This window comes from Salvelinus alpinus, chromosome 23 (genome assembly GCF_045679555.1).
Source record: "Salvelinus alpinus chromosome 23, SLU_Salpinus.1, whole genome shotgun sequence".
NCBI classification, from domain to species: Eukaryota; Metazoa; Chordata; class Actinopteri; order Salmoniformes; family Salmonidae; genus Salvelinus; species Salvelinus alpinus.
In genome coordinates, this window is record NC_092108.1 from 26640744 (window position 1) to 26656081 (window position 15338).

The 15338-nt window shown below is 43.4% G+C and overlaps 1 protein-coding gene across 5 annotated transcripts in view; it reads right to left on the minus strand.

The window, feature by feature from the left end:
* The window catches only part of LOC139550680 (laminin subunit alpha-3-like), a 124203-nt gene that overhangs the window by 43828 nt on the left and 65037 nt on the right, over nt 1–15338 (minus strand). For 3 of the 5 annotated variants that reach the window (XM_071361737.1, XM_071361735.1, XM_071361738.1), the window contains exons 17-25: nt 14579–14637; nt 13843–13942; nt 9218–9270; nt 8505–8610; nt 8112–8211; nt 4433–4589; nt 3785–3953; nt 2827–2969; nt 2609–2712 (exon numbers count right to left, since the gene is read on the minus strand). In XM_071361737.1, the coding sequence (XP_071217838.1) occupies nt 2609–2712; nt 2827–2969; nt 3785–3953; nt 4433–4589; nt 8112–8211; nt 8505–8610; nt 9218–9270; nt 13843–13942; nt 14579–14637 (991 nt within the window). Of the gene's footprint in view, nt 1–2608; nt 2713–2826; nt 2970–3338; nt 3475–3784; nt 3954–4432; nt 4590–8111; nt 8212–8504; nt 8611–9217; nt 9271–10166; nt 10382–13842; nt 13944–14578; nt 14638–15338 lie in introns of those variants that run through there. The other 2 variants (XM_071361736.1, XM_071361739.1) reach the window with 2 other exon arrangements.

Genomic DNA, 15338 nt, shown 5'->3' on the forward strand with positions numbered 1-15338 from the left:
CACATACAACAACACAGAGTTACACATGGAATAAACAAACATACAATCAACAATACAGTAGAAAAAGTCTATATACAGCAGGTGCAAATAAGGTAGGATAAGGGAGGTAAGGCAATAAATAGGCCATGGTGGCGAGGTAATTACAATATAGCAATTAAACACTGGAATGGTAGAATGTGCAGAAGATGAATGTGCAAGTAGAGATACTGGGGTGCAAATGAGCAAGATAAATAAATAAATACATATGGGGATGAGGTAGTTGGATGGGCTATTTACAGATGGGCTATGTACAGGTGCAGTGATTTGTGAGCTGCTCTGACAGCTGGTGCTTAAAGCTAGTGAGGGAGATAAGAGTCTCCAAATGTAGTGATTTTTGCAGTTCGTTCCAGTCATTGGCAGCAGAAATATTAAATTTCTCTCTTTAAAAAAAAAAATGTAACTCTTGCAGGAAAACCACATCTGCTGACAATCTCTTTAAGTGTTCCAGAACCATATGATTTTTCCCCCCCCATCATGAAGCCTGTGCACATTCCAAGTAAAGTAAGTTGGATTTTATTGGTCTTTATAGAATCAAAGATGAAATATTTTAGCAGACATGTCATATGAGGGCAGTGGGAATTCCATGAAATGGGAGAGTCATAGTATGAATACATTACATACACATATACATAGATACATACATACATGCATGCATGCATACATACATACATACATAGATACATACATACATGCATGCATGCATACATACATACATACATGCATGCATGCATACATACATACATACATACATACATACATACATACATACATACATACATACATACATACATACATACATACATACATACATACATACATACATACATACATACATATAGAGCGTGTGAGTATGTGGTCTGAGCAGACAGAACACACAAAAAACATAAAGCAAAGTACTTCTTTGTACTTTGAGGCGCTATGCCTTTTTAGGGCTTTTAAGCTCCAACTCCTCTCCTAATGTACCAAAAGACTGGATTATGTCATTGTACATACATTGGAGGAAAAATGCCACTTAAGTACTGTGGTCAGTTTGTATTACCTTGTATATTTAATTAACATATAGTTGTTGATAGGGGTCTACTTGGGGAAAGTGGGTCCACTGAGAGTGGAATGAGTGTGTGTGTGTGGGGGGGGTATATGGTTAATATACCACGGCTAAGTGCTGTTGTTAAGCACGACGCAACGCAGAGTGCCTGGAGACAGCCCTTAGCCGTGGTATATTGGCCATATATCACAAACCCCTGAGGTGCCTTATTGCTACTAGAAACTGTTTACCTACGTAATTAGAGCAGTAAAAAAAAATGTTTTGTCATACCCGTGGTATACAGTCTGATATACCAAGGCTGTCAGCCAATCAGCATTCAGGACTCAAACCACCCAGTTTATAATTCCTCTTTTGTATTGTCTTTCCATGTCCATGTAGCTCATTGGCATCGGCTACTTATATCATTACTTTGATAAGCTGGTCTTAGATATTATTTTATGTAGCCTAGTGTGTTTATCGCTTTTTCATACTTCGTCCTCTCCTCAGAACAGTGAGCTCTTCTTCAACTGGAAAGGGCTTCATCTGCGCTTGTGAAATCCATCTTTCATGTTCCTTTCCATACACACAGCACTTCTGGGAAGCAGAGTTGAGACTTGATTCCTTTTTCCTCCATTGAATGTCTGATCGGGAATGTATTGCTTGTGGGTTTTTTCTCACCTTAGCAGACAGGTCCTGGACGAATCGAATGGACTGACAGTGGATTTTGATCTCCCCTGTGCCTTCAGAATGTTGACTTTGGTCTTATAGTTCCACAACTTGAAGATTAACATACAATGGTATTTAACATTCTTCTGTTTCACGCCGATCCGATGGCATCGTTCCAGATCTTCTGGTGATATATCCACGCCAAGCTCCTCTGATATCCGTTTGACCATGTAGCTGAAAGGTCTCCTTTTTCCTTCTTCTGGGAAGGACAATAGTCTCATGTTGTTTCATCTGATTCTATTTTCTGCTGGTCCAGTTCATATTTTAAAGTATGCAACCCTGTTTCCAGAAGGCACATTTTGTTGCCTTGTTCGTTTATGCGCACGCCTTGTGCATGTCTGACACGATAGACTTCACATTCTTTTAGAGCAAATCTACTTTCTTAACAACAGATTGTAACAGTTGGTTTGTTTTGGTGGCATTGAGAGCATTTTAGCCATGTTTTCCTGGATATCCTTAGCTGTTCATTACTCTCATTTTCGTCTCCAAGTTGCTCCTTGTCTTTTCCTCTGAGGGAAGCCATGGCTTGTTGGGTTTGTGTCGCTGCGTTACGTTACTAACTGATTGGTTCGCGGTTGTACATAACTGACTGCTCACTCTCTCCCAGTTGCTTGGGGATATATTGATCTATTTATTTTAGAAGCTTAATTTAAACTCTGTTGCCTAGCTTCTACATATAACCACAGTTCTGTCGGTACAAAACGGAGCTACTCACTCCCCATGCGTCCATACATTCAACAGGCACACTGTCTGGAGCCAACATTCACATGACAGAATAGTATGGCATGGTAAAGAGGATTGAGGGAACATAGGGATTACTTTGCGTCTCTGTTGGCGGTGGATGTGTACGTGCAGGGCTGAGTGATCTTCTCCTGGAGGACGGGAGCCTCGTAGTAATCACTTGGCAGCAGCACCAAGTAGTCCTGGGAGGGGGGTGAAGAGCAGAGAGAGAAAAGAACAGATGTATGATCTATCCCTCTACCTTTTTGCATCCATATTTTCTCTTCTGTATGTGTTATTACAGATTCTGGTCTCACCAGTAGAAGGCCCTCTGCCCGGATGCGTATGATCCATTTCCCAGGGGTCAGAGAGAAGAGCTCAGTGAAGCCATCGCCAGGGACTGTGAGGTAGGCAGGGGAGGAGCTTGGAGGAAACACCACTTCCTTACTCTGACCTGACCCTGCAGGATACAATCAATCAGTCAGTCAGGATACAGCTAAATGCAGCTAAACACAGCAACACAAGACGTCACAGCTAACAGCACACATGTTGACATGTTTTTATGTAGTTCAAGGTACACTGTATATCAACAAGGGTGTGTCTAGACACTCCATGCCATTTCAGGGTAGTAATGCATTTCCAAACAAAAGAGCAAGGATCAACGAAAGACTTCGATAAAAGCTCAAACCCTTTAACAGCCTATACAGTAGGCTTATCTATGTACCGTATCTGTGTTTTTGAGGGTGTATGGGAGATAAAACTGTTTCTGTTTGATTGTTAGGAGATTAATATGACTTGTGTGAAGCAGGAGTTAGAGAGGCAGCCTTACCTTGGCCACCTCGGACATAGGTAGCCGTTACACTACCAGTCACACTGTCCTGGCTGCTGGGGTTAGCGTACCGCAGGACAAGTCGGAACAAGGATCGCCTTGCCTTGTCCACATGCACTGTTACTCTCACTTCACTCTGCAGGGACAGGAGTTAGACAGACTTATGGAGGGGGTGCAGGATGGTGGTGGTGATGGTCGGGGGGAGGGGGCGGGTGTTACCCTCTACTGTTAGTAGAATAGAAGGCCATGCTGGTAGACAGCTGGAGATATAGAAAGAGTTAGAGGAGAAGAAGTGCAAGCAGTAAGCTAATATGATCAACAAAGGAGAGCAGAGCAGAGCTAGCCTGGTCCCATGACCACAGGAGTAGTAAGACAGCACAAACAGATCTAGGACCAGTTTATAGCAGAGCTAGCAGGGCAGCAAAGGGGAAACATCCATCACTTACAGTCACAGCAAGAGTGAAAACCAGACTCGTCCACCACCAAGATCCTGGCTCGGACTCGCCCCCTGTGCAGCCAGCCCTGTGTGGGCCTGAGGGGGGTACTGGTGATGTAGCGAAACACTATGTGGAAGGGGCCGGGGAAACCCACAGCTAGCGATAGGATCACCTCTGGCTGAGGAGAAACAGGAGTGGCGTCTGAATTCATGACACCCTATTCCCTATATAGTGCACTCCTTTTGACCAGAGCCTGGTCAAAAGTAATGCACTATATAGAGAATAGGGTGCCATTTCAGACACACCAAGGGTTAAGACTGACTGGGAGAATGACCTGCTTCTTTCCAGAAAGCTACAACCAACATTCACACCAACACACTCAAAAGAAAAAACACAGCCACCACAACATTGACCACAAAACCCAACTACCATGCACGACCGCCAGACCCAACACATTCAACAAGTTCTAACCTGCAAGGAACCACCAAGAATATCCATCATAAGAAATGCTTGTAGGAGCACTTCCACAAAGAACGTACAGCAGAAATGAGGTTTAAAGAAAAAAGAAAAAAAGCCACTACTAAATCATTGAGATGACAGGCAGGTCAGGCAAGCACAGACTGGAGGTCCTCTTATCAAGATCAACATGTATCTTACCTGTGCTGGGGACATGATGGCGTATCCTCTCCAACTGAATTCCGGGAACTCCTTGGGGTCGTAGCCAAAGCGTACAGGCCTGGCGTTAGGGGTGATGCCATCCTCCACCTCATACCTCAGGTGGTGCAGGCTGGGGAAGTAGTAGTTAGGTGCTGGCCTGGTATTGTCAGACAGGAGGCGCGAGAAGGAGGAGGGAAAGAGTAAAAACAAAACACTTAAGCTATGTTTCATATGTTTGGAACATAATCATGGCAGTCTTGATTTATAATGCATGTATCCTATTATATGAAGATGACATATTCAGTTTGTTTCTTGCCATTCATCAGTATGTAACAACATTTGCTCCAAATCCAGGTTTTTTTCAGGATCAAGAAGGGCCTTAGGTGGTGGGCTTGGCCAGAGCATGGTCGGCTCACCGGTATGGCTGAATTTCAGAGAACATTTTTGAGGCCCCCATCTTGGCTGTGTAGCAAAATGTTACATTTTTTAAACAATTTTCCTGCAATTGTACAAATGCTCCATGGAGCTGAGATACATTTTCGCAGTTTTAAAGCACATTTCATGTGATTCTACATACTCTGCCATGGAGCTGTGCACGTGGGGGTGCTTTGCTGCAGGAGGGAACGGTGCACTTCACAAAATAGATGGCATCATGAGGCAGGAAAATGATGTGGATATATTGAAGCAAAATCTCAAGACATGAGTCAGGAAGTTAAAGCTTAGTCGCAAAATGGGTCTTCCAAATGGACAATGACTCCAAGCATACTTCCAAAGTTGTGGCAAAATGGCTTAAGGACAACAAAGTCAAGGTATTGGAGTGGCCATCACAAAGCCCTGACCTCAATCCTATAGAAAATTTGTGGGCAGAACTGGAAAAGCGTATGCGAGCAAGGAGGCCTACAAACCTGACTCAGTTACACCAGCTCTGTCAGGAGGAATGGGCCAAAATTCACCCAACTTATTGTGGGAAGCTTGTGGAAGGTTACCCGAAACGTTTGACCCAAGTTAAACAATTTATAGGCAATGCTACCAAATACTAATTGAGTGTATGTAAACTTCTGACCCACTGGGAATGTGATGAAAGAAATAAAAGCTTAAATAAATAATTCTCTCTACTATTATTCTGACATTTCACATTCTTAAAATAAAGTGGTGATACTAAGACAGGGACTTTCTACTAGGACTAAATGTCAGGATTTGTGAAAAACTGAGTTTAAATGTATTTGGCTAAGGTGTATGTAAACTTCCGACTGCTGAGCAAATAGTGCTTTTTGAGGTTGGTTCGGTTTTGGTTTGATTATTAATAATTCATTACGGTTTTTGACTTCGATATATATTTTTTTACGTTAAATGCTCTATGCATTATGTGGGTTGAGTGCTGTAACAATAAAGAATTAAACAATGAATAAATCTCCCATGATGGTAGTGACTGCCCATTACTGCTTATCACTTACTAACCACCATTTAATCACATTGCTTTCCTTTAACAAAATATTTCAGTTGTTGTGTATATTACATTTGTGTTAAGACTATTTGATGACTTGATTATTTCATTCCAAGTCATCATCTCCATAGAGCTGCTGCCTATGCTGTCTGGCAAAATCACTATTTTAGTAGTTCTTCAAAGTAAATAAGGCATATTTTTATAACTGCTGAATACCAACTATCAATCACTTAGATCATGTGTTTTCAGATAGAGATAGCTCACGAAGCAACTGCTCTCTATCCCTCTTCTCTCTTCTCCCCGTCTCAGACCAGACAAGTAGGCATGCAATGTTTTATGGTCATTGTAGTTAATTACCACGCTTTCTACGCTAAGCTATATGACCAAAAGTATTTGAACACCTGCTCGTCAAACATCTCATTCAAAATCATGGGTTTTAATTTGAAGTTGGTCCCCCCTTTGCTGCTATAACAACCTCCACTCTTCTGGGAAGGCTTTTCACTAGATGTTCACTAAATTTCTGTGGAAACGTGCTTCCAACCAGCCACAAGAGCAGTAGTGAGGTCGGGCATTGATGTTGGGCAATTAGGCTTTCCTTGCAGTCAGCGTTCCAATTCATCCCAAAGGTGTTCATGGGGTTGAGGTCAGGGCCCTTCCCCAAACTGTTGCCACAAAGTTGGAAGAACAGAACCATCCAGAATGTCATTGTATGCCGTAGCATTAAGATTTCCCTTCACTGGAATTAAGGAGCCTGAACCACGAAAAACAGCCCCAGACAATTATTCCTCCTCCACCAAAATTTACAGTTGGCACTATGAATTGGAGCAGGTAGCGTTTTCCTGCCATCCGCCAAACCCAGATTCGTCCGCCGGGACTGCCAGGTGGTGAAGCGTGATTCATCACTCCAGAGAACGTGTTTCCACTGCTCCAGAGAGCAATGACGCGGGCTTTACAACACTCTAGCCGACGCTTGGCATTGCACATGATAATCTGCCTCTGGAAACCCATTTCATAAAGCTCCCGAGGAACAGTTCCTGTGCTGACATTGTTTCCAGAGGCAGTTTGGAACTCGGTAGTGAGTGTTGCAACCAGGACAGGCAATTTTACATGCTACGCGCTACACGGCTGAGCCGGTGTTGCTCCTAGACGTTTCCACTTCACAATAACAGCACTTACAGTCGACCAGGGCAGCTCTAGCAGGGCAGAAATTTGACGAACTGACTTGTTGGAAAGGTGGCATCCTGTGAAAGTGCCATGTTGAAAGTCACTGAGCTCTTCAGTAAGACCATTCTACTGCCAATGTTTGTCCATGGAGATTTTATACACCTGAAAGCAACGGGTGTGGCTGAAATAACCGAATCCACTAATTTGAAGGTGTGTCCACATACTTTTGTAGATATAGTATATGTAGAATATTGGCCTGTTGGAAACTACAACTCTCTACTACATCACACTGTAATGAACACAATGGGAGACAGCGAGCTGGTTTCAAGCGTAGGGCGCAGCAGGTGTTTATTTGTAAAGGACCACAGGAGGAGGCAGGTAGCTGGGTCCAGGGGCAGGCAGAAGGTCATACACAGGGGGTCCAAAAAGGCAACAGTACAGGCAGTGAAAAGGCTAGTAACGTCGTCTGGGAGATCAGGCAATAGGTTGATAACAGGAAATCCGATAGGCTAAAGTACAGGCAGGGAATAGGCAAAGTTAGTGAGTCAGGCAAAAACTATCATACACGGGAGGTTTCAATTATGGGAAAAACAGAGCGCCGACTAGAAGTGTGTCACAAAACAAACAATACCTCACAATGATGGGGTACAAAGAACTGAACTAAATAGTGTGTGATAATGACATACAGGTGTGTGAACAGGTGATCAGAATTCAGGTGATTGGGATCTGGAGAGTGAGCTGCGTTCAGGGGATCTATGTGTTTGAGAGTGTGAGTTGAAAGCAGATGTTACACACAGAGTTCAGGCTTGATCTGATTTATCTTTAGAGAAATTGTGCATTGCCCTCATAGAAAAAAATTACTGGAATTCAAATAATTTAATCAATGTTGGTCAATTAGTTGTTTAAAAACCCCAAAACAGAAATGTTGGTTAGTCACTCAGGAGTAGACACTGAAAAAATGCTAAGCGGCCCGCCCAAGGGTTTCAATGGCAGAAAAAAACGTGAATTTATGTGATTACTTGAGAAGCAATACATCCTGTCATTGTGCGTTTAGTTTCAGTCAGTCCTTACTCATTGCAGGTGCGGCCCACTATGTTCTTCCGACACTGGCACTGTCCAGACATCTCGTCACAGCCTCTGCTGATGGCCCCACCCACATCACACTGGCAGCCTATCAGAAAGAGGCAGCAGGTCAATGAAGTCATTCTGACTAAAACAACCATAACAGAGCCTAAAGTCAACTCCTGACTCGGGGTAGTTCACTACCTTACATGTTAATTATTGATCTATTACTCACACAACATGTTCGGTCAAGTGAGACAGTCTTTGTGAGACAAAGACACACCTTTGTGACACATTCTATGGTTGATAAAGCTACTTCCCCACACGTTAGACAAACTGATAAGATAAAAAGAAGATTGTGTATTTATAGGAAGCCAGTCTGCTTCATGTTAGGTGACTCACCTTGACAGCCAAAATAGTTCCTCTTCTGCAGCAGGTAGTAGCCCTCCGTGCATGTGTCACAGGTATGGCTGCACACGTTGGGCTTGCAGAAACACTGCCCACTTTTCTACAATAGTAGACAATGCTGAAGTTAATGGGGAATTGCTTGTGAGAGGTGAACGTTGCAAAGTAAATAGTGATTTAGTAGTGTAATAATTAAGGGATAATCAACGAGGGACTATGCCTTCTATGGAAAATAATGAATTACGCGCTAGTTGCATTATTTTCCAGAGAACGCACAGAGCCCTGAATTGATTATCCCTTTTATACCATGGCTGTAATTTAACACATTTTCCGGTAGAAATGTGTTCAACATCCACTGAAGTAGCTAGCAAGTTTACTAGATAGCTACAGTTATTTCACTGGTAACCAAAGAACAGACTTGTTTGCCATTATGAAAATCGAATTCAACAATGCCAATAATGTTTTCAATTCGACTTTGCTTTCAAAAGCAGCTCAAACAATAGCCACTGAATTATACCGTGCGTTATAGAAAGACCTTCAACAATGCCATGGGTTAAAGGAAAATATCCAAAACAAATGGACCCCCTAGTTAAACATTAAGCGATTTATGGTAAAGTTATGTATAAATCAGTTAGTACTGGTGTGCTGGACATAATGTATCCGTATCATATGGCAGTACAGTATGAGCAGACAGAGGTAGACAGACTCACCTGTTGACACTCTCCCACCCCACTCAGGGTCCCTTTGACATCACAGTGACACTCTGGGAGAGAGATAGGAAGTATAAAGTGAGAAAGTCTGCTCTATAGGTACAACTTGAAACAAATGAGTCACACATTATTCAGCGATGCAATGACAATACAATAGAGCAAAAGCTGTTAAAGGGAAGATTAAAAGAGTGAGAAACAGAGAGAGAGAAACAGAGCTGGGGGGCAGAGAGAGAGAAATTAAGAGGTAGGGCACTGTAGGGTATAGGGAACAAGACTCTATTTACAGAATTCCACCACTTTCATGGGTGAAAAACAGCAGCAACAAAAAATATAAATCTTCTGAACTGCACATATCCACAAAGGACCAGGGGAGCCACTGCTCTCTTACTCTCTCCTAACCCTGTCAACCGTCGGAGAACAATCCTCAGTATTCATCCGGCCACAGTAAAACCTGAGGCATTCCTAAATATTAAAAGATCTTCTTTCTAACTTCCCTCCATCCATATACTGTATCTCCTGGCAGCAGGCAGGCAAGCAGTGGTGATAACATTCTTGCAGAACTGTAACTTTAGACAGGTATCTGGACAAAGGCTGGGGCTGTTTCTACACTGCACTCACTGGCTGGTTGAGGAGAGGCAGTTCTGTACATGGTAGAATTATGAGGATGGGGGGGGCAGATGTTTTAAGCAGAGAGTCCTCTCCACAATAACCCACAAATAGTACCAGTCAAAAGTTTGGACACACCTACTCATTCAAGGGTTTTTCTTTATTTGTACTATTTTCTATATTGTAGAATCATAGTGAACATCAAAACTAGGAAATAACATATATGGAATCATGTAGTAACCAAAAAAGGTTATATATGTCCTATTTGAGATTCTTCAAAGTAGCCACCCTTTGCCTTGATGACAGCTTTGCACACTATTGGCATTCTCTCAACCAGCTTCACCTGGAATGCTTTTCCAACAGTTTTGAAGGAGTTCCCGCATTTGCTGAGCACTTGTTGGCTGCTTTTCCTTCACTCTGCGGTCCAACTCATCCCAAACCATCTCAATTGGGTTGAGGTCGGGTGATTGTGAAGGCCAGGTCATCGGCTGCAGCACTCCATTACTCTCCTTGGTCAAATAGCCCTTACACAGCCTGGAGGTGTGCTGGGCCATTGTCCTGTTGAAAAACAAATGATAGTCCTACTAAGCGCAAACCAGATGGGATGGCGTATCGCTGCAGATTGCTGTGGTAGCCATGCTGGTTAAGAGTGCCTTAAATTCTAAATAAACTCAGCAAAAAAAGAAAAGCCCCTTTTTCAGGACCCTGTCTTTCAAAGATAATTCGTAAAAATCCAAATAACTTCACAGATCTTCATTGTAAAGGGTTTAAACACTGTTTCCCATCCTTGTTCAATGAACCATAAACAATAAATGAACATGTACCTGTTGAACGGTTGTTAAGACACTAACAGCTTACAGACGGTAAGAAATTAAGGTCCCAGTTATGAAAACTTAGGACACTAAAGAGGCCTTTCTACTGACTCTGAAAAACACCAAAAGACAGCTGATCGTCCTCGCAGTGGCAGACCACGTGTAACAACACCAGCACAGGATCGGTACATCTGAACATCACACCTGCGGGACAGGTACAGGATGGCAACAACAACTGCCAGAGTTACACCAGGAACGCACAATCCGTCCATCAGTGCTCAGACTGTCCGCAATAGGCTGAGAGAGGCTGGACTGAGGGCTTGTAGGCCTGTTGTAAGGCAGGTCCTCACCAGACATCACCGGCAACAACGTCGCCTATGGGCACAAACCCACCGTCCCTGGACCAGACAGGACTGGCAAAAAGTGCTTTTCACTGACGAGTCATGGTTTTGTCTCACCAGGGGTGATGGTCAGATTCGCGTTTATCGTTGAAGGAATGAGCGTTACACCAAGGCCTGTAATCTGGAGCGATTTGGAGGTGGAGGGTCCGTCATGGTCTGGGGGCGGTGTGTCACAACATCATCGGACTCAGCGTATTGTCATTGCAGGCGATCTCAACGCTGTGCATTACAAGGAAGAGATCCTCCTCCCTCATGTGGTACCCTTCCTGCAGGCTCATCCTGACATGACTATCCAGCATGACAATGCCACCAGCCATACTGCTCGTTCTGTGCGTGATTTCCTGCAAGACAGGAATGTCAGTGTTCTGCCATGGCCAGCGAAGAGCCCAGATCTCAATCCCATTGAGCACGTCTGGGACCGGTTGGATCGGAGGGTGAGGGCCATTCCCCCCAGAAATGTCCGGGAACTTGCAGGTGCCTTGGTGGAAGAGTGGGGTAACATCTCACAGCAAGAACTGGCAAATATGGTGCAGTCCATGAGGAGGAGATGCACAGCAGTACTTAATGCAGCTGGTTAAACCCCAAAGAGATAAAGTAAAATAAATTGTGAAAGCAAAAAAAACAAAAAAACATCACATTTACATAAGTATTCAGACCCTTACTCAGTACTTTGTTGAAGCCCCTTTGGCAGCGATTACAGCCTCGAGTCTTCTTGGGTATGACGCTACAAGTTTGGCACACCTGTATTTGGGGAGTTTCTCCCATTCTTCTCTGTAGATCCTCTCAAGCTCTGTCAGGTTGGATGGGGAGCGTCACTGAACAACTATTTTCAGGTCTCTCCAGAGATGTTCGATCGGGTTCAAGTCTGGGCTCTGGCTGGGCGGCTCAAGGACATTCAAACACTTGTCCCGAAGCCACTCATGCGTTGTCTTGGCTGTGTGCTCAGGGTCCTGTTGAAAGGTGAACATTTGCTCCAGTCTGAGGTCCTGAGTGCTCTGGAGCAGTTTTTCATCAAGGATCTCTACTTTTCTCTGTTCATCTTTCCCTCGATCCTGACTAGTCCCCACAGCATGATGGTGCCACCACCATGCTTCACCGTAGGGATGGAGCCAGGTTTTAATCCAGATGTGACGCTTCAAGCCAACGTGTTCAATCTTGGTTTCATCAGACCAGAGAATCTTGTTTCTCATGGTCTGAGAGTCCTTTAGGTGCCTTTTGGCAAACTCCAAGTGGGATGTCATGTGCATTTTACTGAGGAGTGGCTTCCATCTGGCCACTCAACCTAATTGGTGGAGTGCTGCAGAGATGGTTCTCCTTCTGGAAGGTTCTCCCATCTCCACAGAGGAACTCTGGAGCTCTGCCAGAATGACCATCAGGTTCTTGGTCACCTCCCCGATTGCTCAGTTTGGCCGGGCGGCCAGCTCTTGGAAGAATCTTGGTGGTTCTAAACTTCTTCCATTTAAGAATGATGGAGGCCACTGTGTTCTTGGGGACCTTCAATGCTGCAGAATGTTTTTGGTATGCTTCCCCGATCTGTGTCTCGATACAATCCTGTCTCGGAGCTCTACGGACAATTCCTTCGACCTCATGGCTTGGTTTTTGCTCTGACATGCACAGGGGTGTGCTTTTCCAAATCATGTCCAATCAATAGAATTTACCACATGTGGTCTCCAATCCTGTCGTAGAAACATCTCAACGATGATCAATGGAAACAGGATGCACCTGAGCTCAATTTTGAGTCTCATAGCAAAGGGTCTGAAAACTTATGTAAATATGTTTTTTTTTGTTTTAATACATTTGCAAACATTTCTAAAAACCTGTTTTCGCTTTGCCATTATGGGGCACTGTGCGTAGATTGATGAGGAAAATGTTTTATTTTATCCATTTTAGAATAAGGCTGAACACTTTCCGAATGCACTGTATGCCTGCCCATATCACAATCCCACCGCCACCATGGGGCACTATGTTCACAACATTGACATCAGAAAACTGCTCGCCATCTGCCCGGTACAGTTGAAAACAGATTCATCCATGAAGAGCACTCTTCTCCAGCGTGCCAGTGGCCATCGAAGGTGAGCATTCCCCTACTGAAGTCGGTGACGACGCCAAACTGCAGTCAGGTTAAGACCCTGGTGAGGATGACGAGCACGCAGATGAGCATCCCTGAGACAGTTTCTGACAGTTTGTGCAGGAATTCTTCTGTTGTGCAAACCCACAGCTTCATCAGCTGTCCGGAAGGCTGATTTCAGATGAGGAAGTCTTGGGCTGGTGTGGTTACATGTGGTCTGCAGTTGTGCAGCCGGTTGGACGTACTGCCAAATTCTCTGAAATTACGTTGGAAGCGGCTTATGGTAAGGAAATTAACATTAAATTCTCTGGCAACAGCTCTGGTGGACATTCCTGCAATATGCTTGCCAATTGCACACTTCCTCAAAACTGTGGCATTGTGTTGTGTGACAAAACTGCACATTTTAAAGTGGCCTTTTATTGTCCCCAGCACAAGTTGCACCTATGTAATGATCATGCAGTTTAATCAGCACACCTGTCAGGTGGATGGATTATCTTGGCAAAGGATGTAAACAAATGTGTGCACAAAATTGGAGAGAAATAAGCTTTTTGTGCATATGGAACATATCTGGGATCTTTAATTTCACCTCATGAAACATGTTGCGTTTATATTTTTGTTCAGTGTACATCAGGATGTCATGAAGGCTTAATTTTAAAATGAGTATCTGTTATGAGTGGAGCAGGACAGTATAGCTGCAGAGATACATTAGTCGAGTAAGATCATATGCAGGTCACCCACCTATACAGCCGCTGGGGTTCTCTGTTGCTAGGTTCCAGTGGAGCGGTTTACATGTATCACACAGGGTTCCATCCACATTGGGCAGGCAGCCACAGGAACCCTATATCAGGATGACACACACGTGCAAACACAGATGCACACGCACACGCACACACACACACACACAGACACATACCAAAGATCATTTAGATATTTGATTTGGAATTTTAAGACCCCTTGAAGTGTAAAAAAAAAAAGGAGACGGATTGGGGGAGTCCAGGGGGTGTATTACTTGTACATCAAGCTGCCTCACACTACAGAAAGAGGAGATAGGTTCCTGCCCCATGGGCCGTTCTGGCTTAGACAAGCCTACTTACTTACAGCATATTGCGTAAAAAGTAGTAGATATGCTTTTTTTTACGCGGAACAAAACCCTACATTTAAGGTAGAATGTTTCAATAACCATTCACAATGATAGTGATGTTTTCTTTCCAACAAAACATTTCACATAAAGCAACCCCGCCACACCTCTGGAAATCCTGTGTTTCAGAAGCATTGATGCATCTTTTCCCTCTGTAATATTTAAGGAAGTCACTTTTTTTCTTGTAGGTAGTCCCATTACCTCAGCTAATAAAACTATAAAGATTATAAAGAACGAAGAGGCTTAGAGTGGGCCATGTTGGGGGAGGCAAAAAAAACTAAAAGTAAAGTAAGTATTTCTCAGTCAGCCATGTTGTGGGAGTCATAGGTTGCATACCGTTTGTGGATCTGCTGTGGTGACCTCTGACCCTGCTGGGTTACACTGGCTGATAGAGGCTGGAATAGAGGATATAAAAACGTCTTTAAAAACTTCACGCAAATTGTTATTTTATGAAGAGGAAAGACAGCTGTGCTCCACGGAATACATTTACAGAACAGTACTTTGTTGGCAAGGTCACACCAGGGGTGACTGAAGTAACTTATATCCCTAGGCTGGATGTGAAAACTATCTCTACAATTATCAATTTTACACATTGTATAAACCACATTGAGAAATGTTTGCCTAATATTTGGTCAAACACCCCCCGTGAAACATAACCATTGAACCATCTCCCGTGGGGATAGCATATCTTAAGACCAGCTCTACCTCCACATCACAAAGATGGTTTAGGTTACAGGTAGTCAATGGAATTGTTTAGAGAACAGAGCCTGTGGTCTTTTTAAAATGTTATTTAACCTTTATTTAACTAGGCAAGTCAGTAAATAACAAATTCTTATTTACAATGACGGCCTACCTGGCTAAACCCTAACCCGGATGACGCTGAGCCAATTGTGCACCGCCCTATGTGTAAATGTCCGGAATTATTGGATCCCTTGATAAAGATGAGCAAAAACATTGTTTAAAATAAATACAAATACTGAGATTTATTGTATGCAAAACTTTTTTGGTATTATATTCTTCTATACTAATACAATTTCTCAGAGAAAGAGATTTTGTAAGTAATACAAATCTCAAAAAGATGCGGGTAAAAAATATT